Below are 14,143 nucleotides of genomic sequence, written 5' to 3'. Positions count from 1 at the left end.
AAACAGGCTTGATGTTTCTTCTTCAGACCAGCCACGTTGCCACCAAGTTTCCCTTACTGGGAGGGTGGTTTGCTCAAATTGGATTGGCTTTACAGGTCAATATGTATCACAAGAGAAATGAGATGGGTGAGGCAGTATCTTTTATTGGACCAACACTTCACCCACTTGTCTAATATCCTGGGCCCAACAGGGCTCCAGAAACACAGCAGGTACCCCCATCAGACCAAGAGCTGGTTTTGAAGTGAAGTTTGTGGTGGCCTGACTCTACAGATGGAGCTAAGGAGCTGAACACTGCCTCCAGAACAGGCACAGAAAGCACACTGTGGGTCTTGCCTAGAGCTGGTCAAACTATTTTGTGATGGAAAATTTGACTAAATTAAAGTTGCTGCAGAAAATATCTGGTTTCTGAAGATTTCAAGGAAAAACATTTTTTTGCCTCTTGTTTCTGTTAAGATTTCCTTCAAGGGGTGCTTGAAGCCTTGCAAAGCACCTTTTTCCTTTCTTCAGTCAGATGATCCCAGCTTGGGACAGTGCAGAAGTCCGCCCGCCCCGGTCTCTGCTGGGGCCTGAGTGGGGGCTGAGGCTCAAAGGAGAGAAAGACAGGCAGTGAAAGCAAAAGAGCGCAAGAAAGGCCTGACTGGAGAAAAGAAAGGAAGCTCTGACTAAGGGGAAGACAAAAGGGCGGGAGGCTGGCAAGGCAGGGGGAAGGGCAGGTAGCGCAGAGGGAAGGTGAGGAAGGAAGAACACTGGGGGAGAGATTAAAAAACAAAGGGGTGATTGTGAGAGAGTGGAAGGGCGTGAGAAAGTGGGGAAGGAGCAAACGGGGAAAGGAGAGAGGGACAGCCAGACCCGGCAGCAGGGTGAGACTATATGGGGAACTAGGGGGAAAGAGAAAGACAGCAAGGGCACACAGTGTGCGGGGAGAGGCAGTCTGGGGGCAGAAGGTGGTAGGGAGGCAGATATACAGTCGGGGGCCACGTCCCAAGGCGGAAGCTGCCTGGCTGGGGGTAGCACTAGGCGGCTAGGGGTGGGGGGGACCGCCGGGGAGGGGGGCCAAGCTGGCGGCAGCGCTGGGTGGGTCGGAAGGCGCTGGGGGTGGTGCTGGGTGGTGGGTGCGGCGGGGGCAGCGCTGGGTGCGTCGGTACGTGCAGGGGGGGCAGGCTGGGGGCAGCGCCGGGTGGGTCAGAAGGTGCTGGGGGTGGCGCTGGGTGGTGGGTGTGGCGGGGGCACGCTGGGGGCAGCGCTGGGTGGGTCGGAAGGTGCTGGGGGTGGCACTGGGTGGTGGGTGCAGCAGGGGGAGGCTGGGGGCAGCGCTGGGTGGTGGGTGCGGCGGGGCAGCCTAGGGGCAGCGCTGGGTGGGTCGGAAGGTGCTGGGGGTGGCACTGGGTGGTGGGTGCAGCAGGGGGAGGCTGGGGGCAGCGCTGGGTGGGTTGGTACATGCGGGGGGGCAGGCTTGGGACAGCGCTGGGTGGGTCAGAAGGTGCTGGGGGCGGCGCTGGGTGGTGGGTGCGGCAGGGGCAGGCTGGGGGCAGCGCTGGGTGGGTCGGAAGGTGCTGGGGGCAGCGCTGGGTGGTGGGTGCGGCAGGGGCAGGCTGGGGGCAGCGCTGGGTGGGTCGGAAGGTGCTGGGGGTGGCGCTGGGCAGTGGGTGCGGCAGGGGGCAGGCTGGGGGCAACGCTGTGTGAGTCGGTACGTGCGGGGGGGCAGACTGGGGGCAGCGCTGGGTGGGTCGGAAGGTGCTGGGGGCGGCGCTGGGTGGTGGGTGTGGGGGGGGCAGGCTGGGGGCAGCGCTGGGTGGGTCGGTACGTGCGGGGGGGGCAGGCAGGGGGCAGCGCTGGGTGGTGGGTGTGGCGGGGGCAGCGCTGGGTGGGTCGGTACGTGCGGGGGGGCAGGCTGGGGGCAGCGCTGGGTGGTGGGTGTCGGGGGGGCAGGCTGGATGGGTCGGAAGGTGCTGAGGGCGGCGCTAGGTGGTGGGTGTGTGGGGGGCAGGCTGGGGGCAGCGCTGGGTGGTGGGTGCAGCGGGGACAGCACTGGATGGGTCGGTACGTGCGGGGGGGCAGGCTGGGGACAGCGCTGGGTGGTGGGTGCAGCAGGGGCAGGCTGGGGGCAGCGCTGGGTGGGTCGGAAGGTACTGGGGGCAGCGCTGGGTGGTGGGTGTGGGGGGGCAGGCTGGGGGCAGCGCTGGGTGGGTCGGAAGGTGCTGGGGGTGGCGCTAGGTGGTGGGTGCGACAGGGGCAGGCTGGGGGCAGCGCTGGGTGGGTCGGAAGGTGCTGGGGGCAGCGCTGGGTGGTGGGTGGGGGGGGGCAGGCTGGGGGCAGAACTGAGTGGGTCGGAAGGTGCTGGGGGTGGGGCTGGGTGGTGGGTGCGGCGGGGGCAGGCTGGGGGCAGTGCTGGGTGGTGGGTGCAGCGGGGGCAGGCTGGGGGCAGCGCTGGGTGGGTCGGAAGGTGCTGGGGGCGGCGCTGGGTGGTGGGTGTAGGGGGCGCAGCGCTGGGTGGGTCGGAAGGTGCTGGGGGCAGCGCTGGGTGGTGGGTGTAGGGGGCGCAGCGCTGGGTGGGTCGGAAGGTGCTGGGGGCAGCGCTGGGTGGTGGGTGTAGGGGGCGCAGCGCTGGGTGGGTCGGAAGGTGCTGGGGGCGGCGCTGGGTGGTGGGTACGGCGGGGGCAGGCTGGGGGCAGCGCTGGGTGGGTCGGAAGGTGCTGGGGGCGGCGCTGGGTGGTGGGTGTAGTGGGGGCAGCGCTGGGTGGGTCGGAAGGTGCTGGGGGCAGCGCTGGGTGGTGGGTACGGCGGGGGCAGGCTGGGGGCAGCGCTGGGTGGGTCGGAAGGTGCTGGGGGCGGCGCTGGGTGGGTCGGAAGGTGCTGGGGGCAGCGCTGGGTGGTGGGTGTGGGGGGGGCAGGCTGGGGGCAGAACTGGGTGGGTCGGAAGGTGCTGGGGGTGGCGCTGGGTGGTGGGTGCGGCGGGGGCAGGCTGGGGGCAGTGCTGGGTGGTGGGTGCAGCGGGGGCAGGCTGGGGGCAGCGCTGGGTGGGTCGGAAGGTGCTGGGGGCGGCGCTGGGTGGTGGGTGTAGGGGGCGCAGCGCTGGGTGGGTCGGAAGGTGCTGGGGGCAGCGCTGGGTGGTGGGTGTAGGGGGCGCAGCGCTGGGTGGGTCGGAAGGTGCTGGGGGCAGCGCTGGGTGGTGGGTACGGCGGGGGCAGGCTGGGGGCAGCGCTGGGTGGGTCGGAAGGTGCTGGGGGCAGCGCTGGGTGGTGGGTACGGCGGGGGCAGGCTGGGGGCAGCGCTGGGTGGGTCGGAAGGTGCTGGGTCAGCGCTGGGTGGTGGGTGCGGCGGGGGCAGCACTGGGTGGGTCGGTACGTGTGGGGGGCAGGCTGGGGGCAGCGCTGGGTGGGTCGGAAGGTGCTGGGGGCAGCGCTGGGTGGTGGGTGTGGGGGGGGCAGCGCTGGGTGGGTCGGAAGGTGCTGGGGGCAGCGCTGGGTGGTGGGTGCAGGGGGGCAGGCTGGGGGCAGCGCTGGGTGGGTCGGAAGGTGCTGGGTCAGCGCTGGGTGGTGGGTGCGGCGGGGGCAGCACTGGGTGGGTCGGTACGTGTGGGGGGCAGGCTGGGGGCAGCGCTGGGTGGGTCGGAAGGTGCTGGGGGCAGCGCTGGGTGGTGGGTGTGGGGGGGGCAGCGCTGGGTGGTGGGTGCGGCAGGGGCAGCGCTGGGTGGGTCGGAAGGTGCAGGGGGCAGCGCTGGGTGGTGGGTGCGGCAGGGGCAGCGCTGGGTGGGTCGGAAGGTGCAGGGGGCAGCGCTGGGTGGTGGGTGTGGGGGGGCAGCGCTGGGTGGTGGGTGCGGCAGGGGCAGCGCTGGGTGGGTCGGAAGGTGCAGGGGGCAGCGCTGGGTGGTGGGTGTAGGGGGGGCAGCGCTGGGTGGGTCGGAAGGTGCAGGGGGCAGCGCTGGGTGGTGGGTGTAGGGGGGGCAGCGCTGGGTGGGTCGGAAGGTGCAGGGGGCAGCGCTGGGTGGTGGGTGTAGGGGGGGCAGCGCTGGGTGGGTCGGAAGGTGCTGGGGGCGGCGCTGGGTGGTGGGTGCGGCGGGGGCAGGCTGGGGGCAGCGCTGGGTGGGTCGGAAGGTGCTGGGGGCGGCGCTGGGTGGTGGGTGCGGCGGGGGCAGGCTGGGGGCAGCGCTGTGTGGTGGGTCCGGGGTGGGGGGGCACCGGGAGAGTCTGGCGGGTTCCTGAGCCGAGACTCGGGGATCAGGCGAGCAGCGGCCTCGGAGCGGCCGCAGGCAGCCGGAGGGAGGAGCCGGCAGCAGCCGGGGCTGCGCGCTGCAGCCAGAGGCAGCGGCGGCTTCCGCCCGGTGAGCAGGCCGCGGGCCGCGCACAGAGAGCGGGGACTGCCCGGCGGGGCGCGCCCCGGGGAGGCCGGGGGCAGTACGGGTGGGGGGGCGGTGTAGGGTGCTGGGGGGCGGTGTGGGGTACGGGGGGAGACTGGGGGCAGTACGGGTGGGGGGGCGGTGTGGGGTACGGGGGGAGACTGGGGGCAGTACGGGTGGGGGGGCGGTGTGGGGTACGGGGGGAGACTGGGGGCAGTACGGGTGGGGGGGCGGTGTAGGGGGGTGGGGGGGCGGTGTGGGTACGGGGAGAGACTGGGGGCAGTACGGGTGGGGGGGCGGTGTAGGGTGCTGGGGGGGCGGTGTGGGGCACGGGGGGAGACTGGGGGCACTACGGGTGGGGGGGCGGTGTGGGGCACGGGGGGAGACTGGGGGCACTACGGGTGGGGGGGCGGTGTGGGGCACGGGGGGAGACTGGGGGCACTACGGGTGGGGGGGCGGTGTGGGGTACGGGGGCAGACTGCGGGCACTACGGGTGGGGGGGCGGCCGCGGGGGAGCCAAGCAGTGAGACTAAGAAGACTGGAGGCCGAGGGACCTGACCTCTAAGTCCTGGAGACAGGAGGAGGGCAGTGGACTCAGTGATGGGGCCTGAGCACAGCTGGGGGTGGAAAGTTAATCCCTCCACCACCCCCCAGCAGAGGGTTGGGAACGGGTCTAACCTCTGCTGTTTCCTGGCCAGACTGGTAGCGATGCTGCCTCCCACCCCCTGCGATGCTGCCCTCCGGGAGAAGATCAAGGAGGCCACCAGGAGGGACATCCTGGCTGCAGACCTGAAGTGCAGCCTATTTGTCTCCGCTGTGCAGAGCTACAAGCGCGACTCAGTCCTGAGACCCTTCCCAGGCCTCTATGCCAACGGGGAGAGCAAGGACTTTGATGCTTTGGTGAGTTGTCCTCTCTCCAGAAGGGACAGCGTGACAGCCAGTGAGTGGGGAGGGAGAGTGGCAGAACTCAGCAGCCACCAGCTCCATGTATTCCTGCAGCATGCCCCGTAATTAGTTGCACATGAAAACAAAGCCCAGAGCAGATCCTATAAACAAACCACTCATATTTGTTATTTAGGCTGGAGATGCTACTTCCCGTGAGTGTTGTTAGGAGCAATTAGCTAATGTCAATAAAGTACCTCAAAGATGAAATGGGCCAAGTATTGTTAACACAATTATCCACTTGAGTGGGGCTGACCCCATTTCTTGCACCGTTTGGTTTTACACACCTGCTGAGGGTACCAGGCTTGGCTTTCCTAGCTGGCTAAGGTGCAGTGGAGGGTCACTGCTTCCACACAGAGCTTTCCTGCTATGTAAATGTGTCACCTTGTCCTCTCAGCTGGAAGATAATGTTCTGATTCCCTAGGACCTCTCTAATCTGGAACTCTCTCATTTGGCAAAATACTAGTTCACTGGATGACCACTTATGTGTGTGGCCAAGTTCCCTGAGGTCCCATAAAGTTTGTTTCTAGCACCAGTCCTGGCTTTCAGCGTTCTGTGCTGTTATAGCTGTAATTTACCCCTAAATGGCTTAAAGAGCCCAGGAAACAGTGGAAGTGTTGGTAAAGCTGCTAGACCGGGGTGTCCAAAAGAAATGTAACCAATCACCACAAGACACCACCCGCTACCCCCTGAGCCAGGTACTCTCCCCACAGCCACAAGACTATAGATTGGAGCCATGCAAGCCGCCCTGGGCTGCGCTATCTGCTCCACGGCTGGAACCCCCCAGGGCCAGAAGAGCTGCCTCCGCTGTTGCTGCCATGCGATTGTCCCCCCATATGTACATGGAGTGGCCGGAGGGATACCCCATGTGTGTGACTCTCCTGAGCTGCATTCCATCACACTCTGCTGCCCCATTCGTTACATGTCATGAACACGGAGCATATTGGACTCCGCAGTGCTAGACAATATTGACCTCCCGTGATCTGGCAAGTTCTCTTGTCCAGCACTGGTCAGGTCTTGAGAGTACCAGATTAGAGATTCAACCTGTACTATTTCAGGCCCTTTCTACTGGTGCCCGCTCAAGTAAGCTGATTTTCTGTACACACAAGAGGGAAATTTCCTGCAGTGGCAAGATACGGCCTGAGTATTAGGGGCACATATATTTTAAAAACTTGATGTTTTCAAGGACAAATGGCTAACATAGTTCTTCTCATCCAACCAGCCAATCTTAATTTTCCTAACTACACATGAGGATGTTCTCTAGGCATGTGTGTAAAAACACAGTGTAGCAGCTAAATTTGCAAAGCAGCTGCTACCATCACATTTTCAGCTACTCACAACTTTCTGAAAAAGCTCCCCTTGGAGATGGGAACTTTCCAGACATGGTCTCTGGCTAAAGGTTAACTTCTTTCAGGAGGAAAACCCCTTTTCAGGAATGTGGCAGTGTTGAATAAATGTACAAACATGGTCCTGAGCATGTGCAGCCTCACACAGAACTCTGCGTAAGGGGAAGGAGGGAACCACTGTCCTTCCAAATAAGTGCAGCATAATTATATACTCAGCCCTGGCAGTAAACATGAAAAAAAAAGGGTGGGGGGGGAAAAGCAGTCCTACTTCTATGTTTGTTGTACTATAATTTATATATGGAAAAAAGCTTACAGGGCTCTTTGCAGACAATCATAAAACTTAGGTCCTTGGCCCAAGAGTTACGTGGATTTAAAATACAGGGAATGATTTCTCTATGGCTATGGAGTCAAGCAGCCTTGCAAAACTATGTAAAAATACTAGCTCAAGCAAAAGCCCATTTTTGTAATAGTTAATGACAAAAATGATTGTTGGTATGTTATTTGCCCACTGTAAGTAGGTAAGTAACATTTTACAAGTCTGAACTGCAGTAAGTGTTTCACAGATTAAGGAATCCAGGTTTAGAAGCATTTATAAGGCAAATGATGAATGTAGATTTAGAAGCCTCCAAGTCTAAATTGGAAAGTTTGAAAAGATACAACAAAGTGAAATCATATCAGAAGCTCTTCACTCCCTCTGCTGCTCTCTGGAAAATCCGGTTTGAACTAGTATAGGCAAGCCTCTTCAAAAGGTGGCGCCTTTCTGGAGTTGTTTACAACTTAACTGAGTCACCCTAATCACCCCCTCACTGTTTTGGTTCCTGAAGTAGTTGTAGTAACCTTCCCTCCTTGTGTTGCATGGGATAGTAATATGTGTCACACTTTATAGTCCAGCTCTTGCTTTTTTGTTGATGTGGTGATCGCATTCAGATGTTTTGACTGACTGCAGACCCCACAAATGCTGCTGCTACATATAAATTATAAAATTATAGATGACCTGTAACGTGCTCAAACTTAGTGCTCATTGATGCATGTGAGAACAAATTTCACCATATAACGTGTATACATTTTGCAGAAGTGGTTCTTATTACTACATTGGAAATTGTTTTCCAACTCATACTAGAGATCCCCATTAGCATGAAATACTGTTTTCTTAACACTAGAGGTCTCTGTTTAATCACGCTGATGAAGAGTCACAAATCTCACTTAATACCTTTCTTATGTTAGCTTGCAGACACAAATGCTTTGCCAAGCTTAAAAGAACTTCCGGAGTTGGTTTCAGACAAAGATAAAAGGACATGGGATCTGTTTAGCTGGATTTTGTCATCTAAATTCTTAACTATACAAAGTACTAAGAAAAAGGAGGTAAGATTTCAAATTCTTATGAAAATGTCATAACGTACACAACCACTTGCAGATGGTTACTTGGACCTGGGATTTAAGGGCTGTTTATTGTAAGGATTGAAAAGTATGTCGAGTCAACACATTTTCTGCTAGACAGAGGGATGAATGAAGAGACAGCTTCCCGACCCCAAAGAACTCAAATTCTAAACAAACAAGGAACAGATGAAGAATGTGGGCAGCACAAGCAAATGAATGAATGGTGATTAATTTTTTTATATCTGTTTTTTCCACTGAAATCCCCAAAGGTTTTTTGAATAAAACCCATATGTTGCTAGTGTATGGTTAATTACACTTGACCACACTATTATATGTTGTACTGCTACCCTGTGTTCAGACCGTGAGGGCCTCAGTACAGGGACATGCCTCCTTTTTTATTTAGAAAACATCTAATGCTGAGGCAGAAGAATGGTCTAGTGGTTCAGCTGCCTGATCAGTATGCATGGGGCTGTGGTTCATTTGTGTGCTCTGGCAGAGACTCCATGTATGGGCTTGGGTAAGTCACCTAGTCTCTCTGCACCTTCGGTTTCCACCTGTAAAGAGTGAGTCTCTCCGATAACACAGTAACGGAGCCTGCAAGTACCTAAGTGTTGAACCTGCTGTCAGAAATCATAAAAATGTCTTCTAGTTCCACCTCTTCTTCTTTCCAAAGGACCGTATCTCATGAATACATCATAGCCCTATTTTTATGACACCATATAGACGTATGTTGTCTTTTCTCCCTCTCATTGCATCATCCACTGAACTCAGCAAGGAGGTGGGGAGCGACTGAACTTTGGATTTCATAATCTAATCACTCAGCAGTGATCTTGAATATTCATAGAGAAGCAGTAAAGAGGACAGGAGAAGTTCAGAGCAGCAGAGAAGGGGGAAAATAATCTTACAGTTCCCGCAATCCACTTCATCTCCTATGGATACCAGCTAGTTGGGTGTTAATACTGAACAGTGAATGCACATGGGTGAAAATACAAAGGAACTAGGACGGGCACTGAAACACTAAGCAAGCTTCCAGTAAATAATCTGACCCTTCAAAAGTAATGCTAGGATTCCTTTCTCTTTTTAAGTACGAGAAGATCCAAGAGTTGACAGGAATGTCAAGTGATGCTGTTCCTACTCCTGACTTCCTGTTTGAAATAGTGTATTGTGATCAGATGAACGCCAAATTTGATGAAACCAGGGGAGAAAGGAGCCTTATCTATGCATTCCATGGGAGTCGCCTTGAAAACTTCCATTCCATACTGCACAATGGTTTACACTGCCATTTAAATAGGGTAAGGTCTCTGTTATTTCTTGCGTTAAATGCACAGCTTCATTCAGGAGGGCAGTTTTTAAAACACATATACAAGATTGTCCAGGGATAAGAATAATGTGATATGTGATCTCGTGTTGCTATTTGTTTTCCTGGATAGAAACAGTGCTTTGCATATGATTGTACTGGGTTTTATGATGCAGCTTGAGCTTTAAAGAAAGCAGATGGTGTGAAATGCAAGCAGTAAGTTGTAGTGCTTTCTCCAGTATGTCTAGTTGTAGCTGTCCTTCACTTAAAAAAAGAAAGATGAATTTAGTGCCTCTGAAAAATGCTGGCCTATTTGACAGCCGTCGTGATGGAAAATCTAGGCTTGGCCCAGGAGGAACATGGTCCATGTAGGCTCTCTGTGTTCAGGCCAGAACCCTTGACTACCTCTAATGGGGAGAGGCTACCTGCCAGTCACATGGTCCCTTGAATCTGCCAGAAAATTGCTAACCAGCCTGTCACTGAGTGGGCGGGGGACTGGATTTTGTGAATGCCCACACCTGTTTGATAGAAACTAGCAGGGATGGTCACTTCTTTTCATGTAGGATGTCATGCAGCTGCGAGGCAGTAAAACCATGTAGCCATTACCAGCCTGGGGCAGGTGTGAAACTGATTTATTGCTTTGCATTTCATCCCGTACCTCACTTTCATAAGCACCAAAGTTCCCATGGATAAAAAAGTGAAGACCTACACTTTTAGGGCAAGAAAGGATTTTTACCTGCCCAGAAAGGCACAACTAGCATCGTGTGGTTTGATAATTTTTCTCCGTTATCACACGGACCTCAGTGGGAGGCAGCATACTAGGTGGTTTTCCTATGTTCTTAAACTATGAAAGCAATTGCATTTGGAAGAAATTCATGCTTGAAGAAAAGTTCTTTTCTCTATTGCAAAGCAGGTTTCTAAATGTTATTATGGACTTGCCCAGGCACAAAAGTTGTGCCACTTTAAATGTGAGTATAGTCAAACTATACAGTCTCCGTAGCATGGTTTTAAAGTGCTTTGACTGCAATAAGCCAGAGGTAGTTCACCAAAGTTAGCCCCGGTGGTCCACTGGAGCTTTATTTACCTGCATGTCCACAGGTAAGGCTGCTGGATTGTTCCCAGCCAGTGGGAACTGCAGGAATCAGTGCAGATGGGGACACTGCTTCCCACAGCTCTCATTGGCTGGGAACTCCCTCAGAGCTATGCATGGAGCAGCAGCACAGTACTCTGTGGCATTTCAAAGGGGCCTGGACCTCTGGCTGCCACCACTGTTACTTTGGCAGTGGCAACAGCTGGAGCTCCGGGCCACTTTGAAATGCTGGACACTGAGGCAACTGCCCCCTTTACCACTACCTCCACCCCGTTGTTGGGCCTTTATGGGTATAACAGTCAGTTATAGTCACAACCTAACTGCAATAGTTACATTGGTATGAAATCTGTGTGTAGGCCAGTAATCAGAGACGTCTGAATTTCCCTGCTTTGTTTCACTCCATGCTACTTTTGGAAACAGGCTGCTGGCATTTGGAAAGTAAAATGCATTGGTATGGCGTATTGCTGTTGCATGTATGTTTGATCTGATGCAGTCTCTCTTGATTTACCCTGGTTCTATTTCAGACATCCTTGTTTGGCGAAGGTACCTACCTTACCAGTGACCTAAGCCTTGCTCTTCTGTATAGCCCTCATGGTCTTGGGTGGCAACGAAGTGTTTTAGGACCTATCCTCAGCTGTGTAGCTGTTTGTGAGATTATTGATCATCCAGATGTAAAATGCCAGGTGAAGAAGAAAGGTGAGCACATAGAAATTATTACAACTAGAGTGTTAATTACGCATAATCCAATAATACAGATAAGAATGTATTCATGTACGTAACCTCATATCCATCCTGCGGAAACTGACCTGGAGTTACCTTTTCTGCAAGACCTATTTGCAAATCTACAAATGCTTTCCACGATAAAGGAAAAAAATTAACCCTTGACCATTCTAGTAGTGGGACAAAGCTCAGTCAGTGTAGAAGCCAAAAATAGCACCTTATTTTGTTTTCAGCTGGCATCAGTACAATAACAAAATATGTTCTATAACACAGAGTCATTTCATTTGTACTAGCAGTGAACCCAAGCCGAGGTAGTCTGGAACAGCAAGAGTAACATGCACTCTCTATTTATACATGTTAGTCTCATAACGAGGCTTTGCTCTAGGATTCACATTTCAGTTCCGCCCCCCCAGTTCTAGATCACATTGTATTATTTCTCTGTCCTTTCCGATGTTTGTAATCCCTCAACACTGTGCTCTAGGCGTGCCTTCTCCCATCTCTAATGTGCCTCTTCTCTCTCAGCCCAACCTGTAGTGCTCCCAAACCGGAGATAACAAGTAGGGGATGGGGTAGCCTTAAGACAATTCTGAATCCCGTTTGGGGCGGTAAGATGGACCAGTAGAATTTGGGGGAGAGCCAGAATAAAACCTCTCTCTCCTAACTCCAAGTCCTACTACTCCTTGACCATCTTCCCTTACTGTCATACCTGGGCTTTTGTTTTCCTGCCCATTTCCAAGAAAACCTCTTTTTGTCCCAAGCAGATTCCGAAGAAATAGACAGGAAAAGAGCCAGAATAAAAAACAGTGAAGGAGGCGATGTTCCACAGAAGTACTTCGTTGTCACAAACAACCAGCTTTTACGAATCAAATACTTACTAGTATATTCCCAGAAACAACGAAGGAGGTAAGAGTTCAACTCACCGGTATGATGAGCATGGCACAGGTGCGAGATCTGTTTGCCTCTCTCTCTGCAAAACAAAACATACAAAACAGAAGACGTGCTTCCACTGACAGGAAGCGAAAGGAGTCCCACCACAAATTAAGGAGCAAGCATAGCAGCTAGCGAAAGCTTTACCAATGCTTGCAAGATCATTTTAAAACATAATACAAATGCCTTAATGACAAGATTACAATTGGCGCAGCTCATGCTTTTTATACCTTTTTTCCTCCACAGGCCTTCTAGTCAGTCGTCTTGGTTTTCCAATCATCGTTTTGCTATAATGATGATGATGTATCTGCTACTGCTAATTGTTATAGGTGCCAGCAACTCACCGGCCTTCCTCTACTACTGGAATAGAATGTTTGACTCCGAAGGATGAACACACTGGTTTACATGTACTGTTATGTTCACCATGTGCCTTAATGATAGGACATCTGCAACCTACTGCATCTGTGCCAGAGATCTGGAACGGGGTCTCAAGGATCATTTGGTTATATCCCAGCTGCACAACCTTTGTGGCCCCATTTCCATTTGATCTTGTTGTTTTGTTTCTTTGAATAATGAATGGCTGAGATGGGAGCAGCCAGTCTTGCCCTTGGGATGCTGAAGTAGAACATGAATGATTCTGTACAGAAATGTTTTAGTCAAGAGTCCAAGGAAAAATTTATTTCAGCTTAATGAAAACTTTAATGTGGAGACTGTCAGACCTTTGGCGCTGAAACTGGGGGTGCTGCTGGTTTCTATTATACATTCTGTTTACAGTTTGGTCCAATGGCTGGTAGGCCCCCCACTTCACAAATTGTCCCAGTGCCCCTCTCTCTGGTGTGTTTATTCTCTGCCAGATTAAAACAGCAATATTTAGTGATAATGCTGTTGGAAGGGAGGTGGTCTTTTCACTTCATGCACAGGTGAGCTTGCAGTAGGTTTTATTGGTTTGGCTTGAGAAATCCTGTGTGTGTTTCTTTACTGAAGAGGAAAAGTCCTGTTTTTCGTATGATAAAGCAGGGTTATCTTAATAACCATTTTTGACAGAGAACTATATTTGGGCACGGTGATTGTAACAAAAGATTAAATGAATCTGTAACCAAACTGGAAGAATCTGAATGTTCTTGTGTGTGATCAAAACTAAAATTGTTGGATGAAGAATTAATACTGAATCACAGAGCACTGTAGGCAATGAGGAGAGGAATATATCTAAAATACAATATGATGGGCCTGATCCTTGACTCGGTTCAGGGAGCAAGTGGTACAAGGCTGGGGAGGGGCTGGTGTCTTCCAGTTCAGGAGGGAGGGGAAGGTCTATCTGCTGGCAGCTCTCTTGGGGTAAGAACACTGGTTTCAACACCAATGGTGCAGTGCGAAGTGCTTGCATGATGTGGCTCTGTTTATACACATGTTCCATCTCTCTCTCTCTCTCTCTCTGCATGTGACCCAATGCTGACTGCAGTAGGAATAGAACAAATATTTCCTCAAACTGTATTGAGAAATAGAATATCTTGGCAACAGGATTTGTTGGGCAGGAGAAGTAGATACGCTGGAGGGTAGGGACAGGGTCCAGACTGACTTAGACAAATTGGAAGACTGGGCTGCAAGAAATCTGATGAGGTTCAATAAGGACAAGTGCAGAGTCCTGCACTGGGGCCGGAAGAATCCCAAGCATTGTTACAGGCTGGGGTCCGACTGGCTTGGTGGTAGTTTTGCAGAAAAGGACTTGGGAGTTGTAGTGGATGTGAAGCTGGACATGAGTCAACAGTGTGCCGTTGTAGCCAAGAAGGCTAATGGCATATCAGATTGCATCAAGAGGAGCATTGCTAATAGATCCAGAGAAGTGATTATTCCTCTTTATTCGGCTTTAGTGAGGCTGCATGTGGAGTACTGTGTCCAGTTTTGGGCCCCCAGTTATAGGAAGGATGTGGATACACTGGAGAGGGTCCAGCGGAGGGCAACCAAAATAATCAGGGGGCTGGAGCATAGGACCTATGAAGAAAGGTTGAGGGAATTGGGACTGTTTAGTCTGCAGAAGAGAAGACTGAGGGGGGACTTGATAACAGCCTTCAACTTACTGAAGGGAGGTTGCAAAGAGGCTGGAGAGAGGC

General features: G+C 53.5%; 1 protein-coding gene across 2 annotated transcripts; it reads left to right on the top strand.

Moving 5' to 3' along the window:
• Positions 1-4,179: 4,179 nt before the first annotated feature.
• Positions 4,180-13,312, top strand: PARP16 (poly(ADP-ribose) polymerase family member 16). 2 transcript variants are annotated; one of them, XM_075006637.1, is made up of 7 exons: positions 4,180-4,321; positions 5,035-5,236; positions 7,849-7,986; positions 9,087-9,293; positions 10,913-11,084; positions 11,870-12,011; positions 12,282-13,311. In XM_075006637.1, the coding sequence occupies exons 2-7, from the start codon at positions 5,045-5,047 to the stop codon at positions 12,424-12,426; spliced, it is 996 nt and encodes a 331-aa protein (XP_074862738.1). In that variant the 5' UTR covers positions 4,180-4,321; positions 5,035-5,044; the 3' UTR covers positions 12,427-13,311. The 2 variants fall into 2 exon arrangements, with proteins under 2 accessions (XP_074862738.1, XP_074862736.1); XM_075006635.1 differs by lacking the exon at positions 4,180-4,321 and having other exon boundaries at positions 4,907-5,236; positions 12,282-13,312.
• The last annotated feature ends 831 nt before the right edge of the window (positions 13,313-14,143 follow it).

The sequence above is a fragment of the Carettochelys insculpta genome, chromosome 12 (genome assembly GCF_033958435.1).
Source record: "Carettochelys insculpta isolate YL-2023 chromosome 12, ASM3395843v1, whole genome shotgun sequence".
Taxonomy (NCBI): Eukaryota; Metazoa; Chordata; order Testudines; family Carettochelyidae; genus Carettochelys; species Carettochelys insculpta.
The sequence above is the reverse complement of the archived record's forward strand: the minus strand, read 5'-3'. Positions and strand labels throughout refer to the sequence as shown.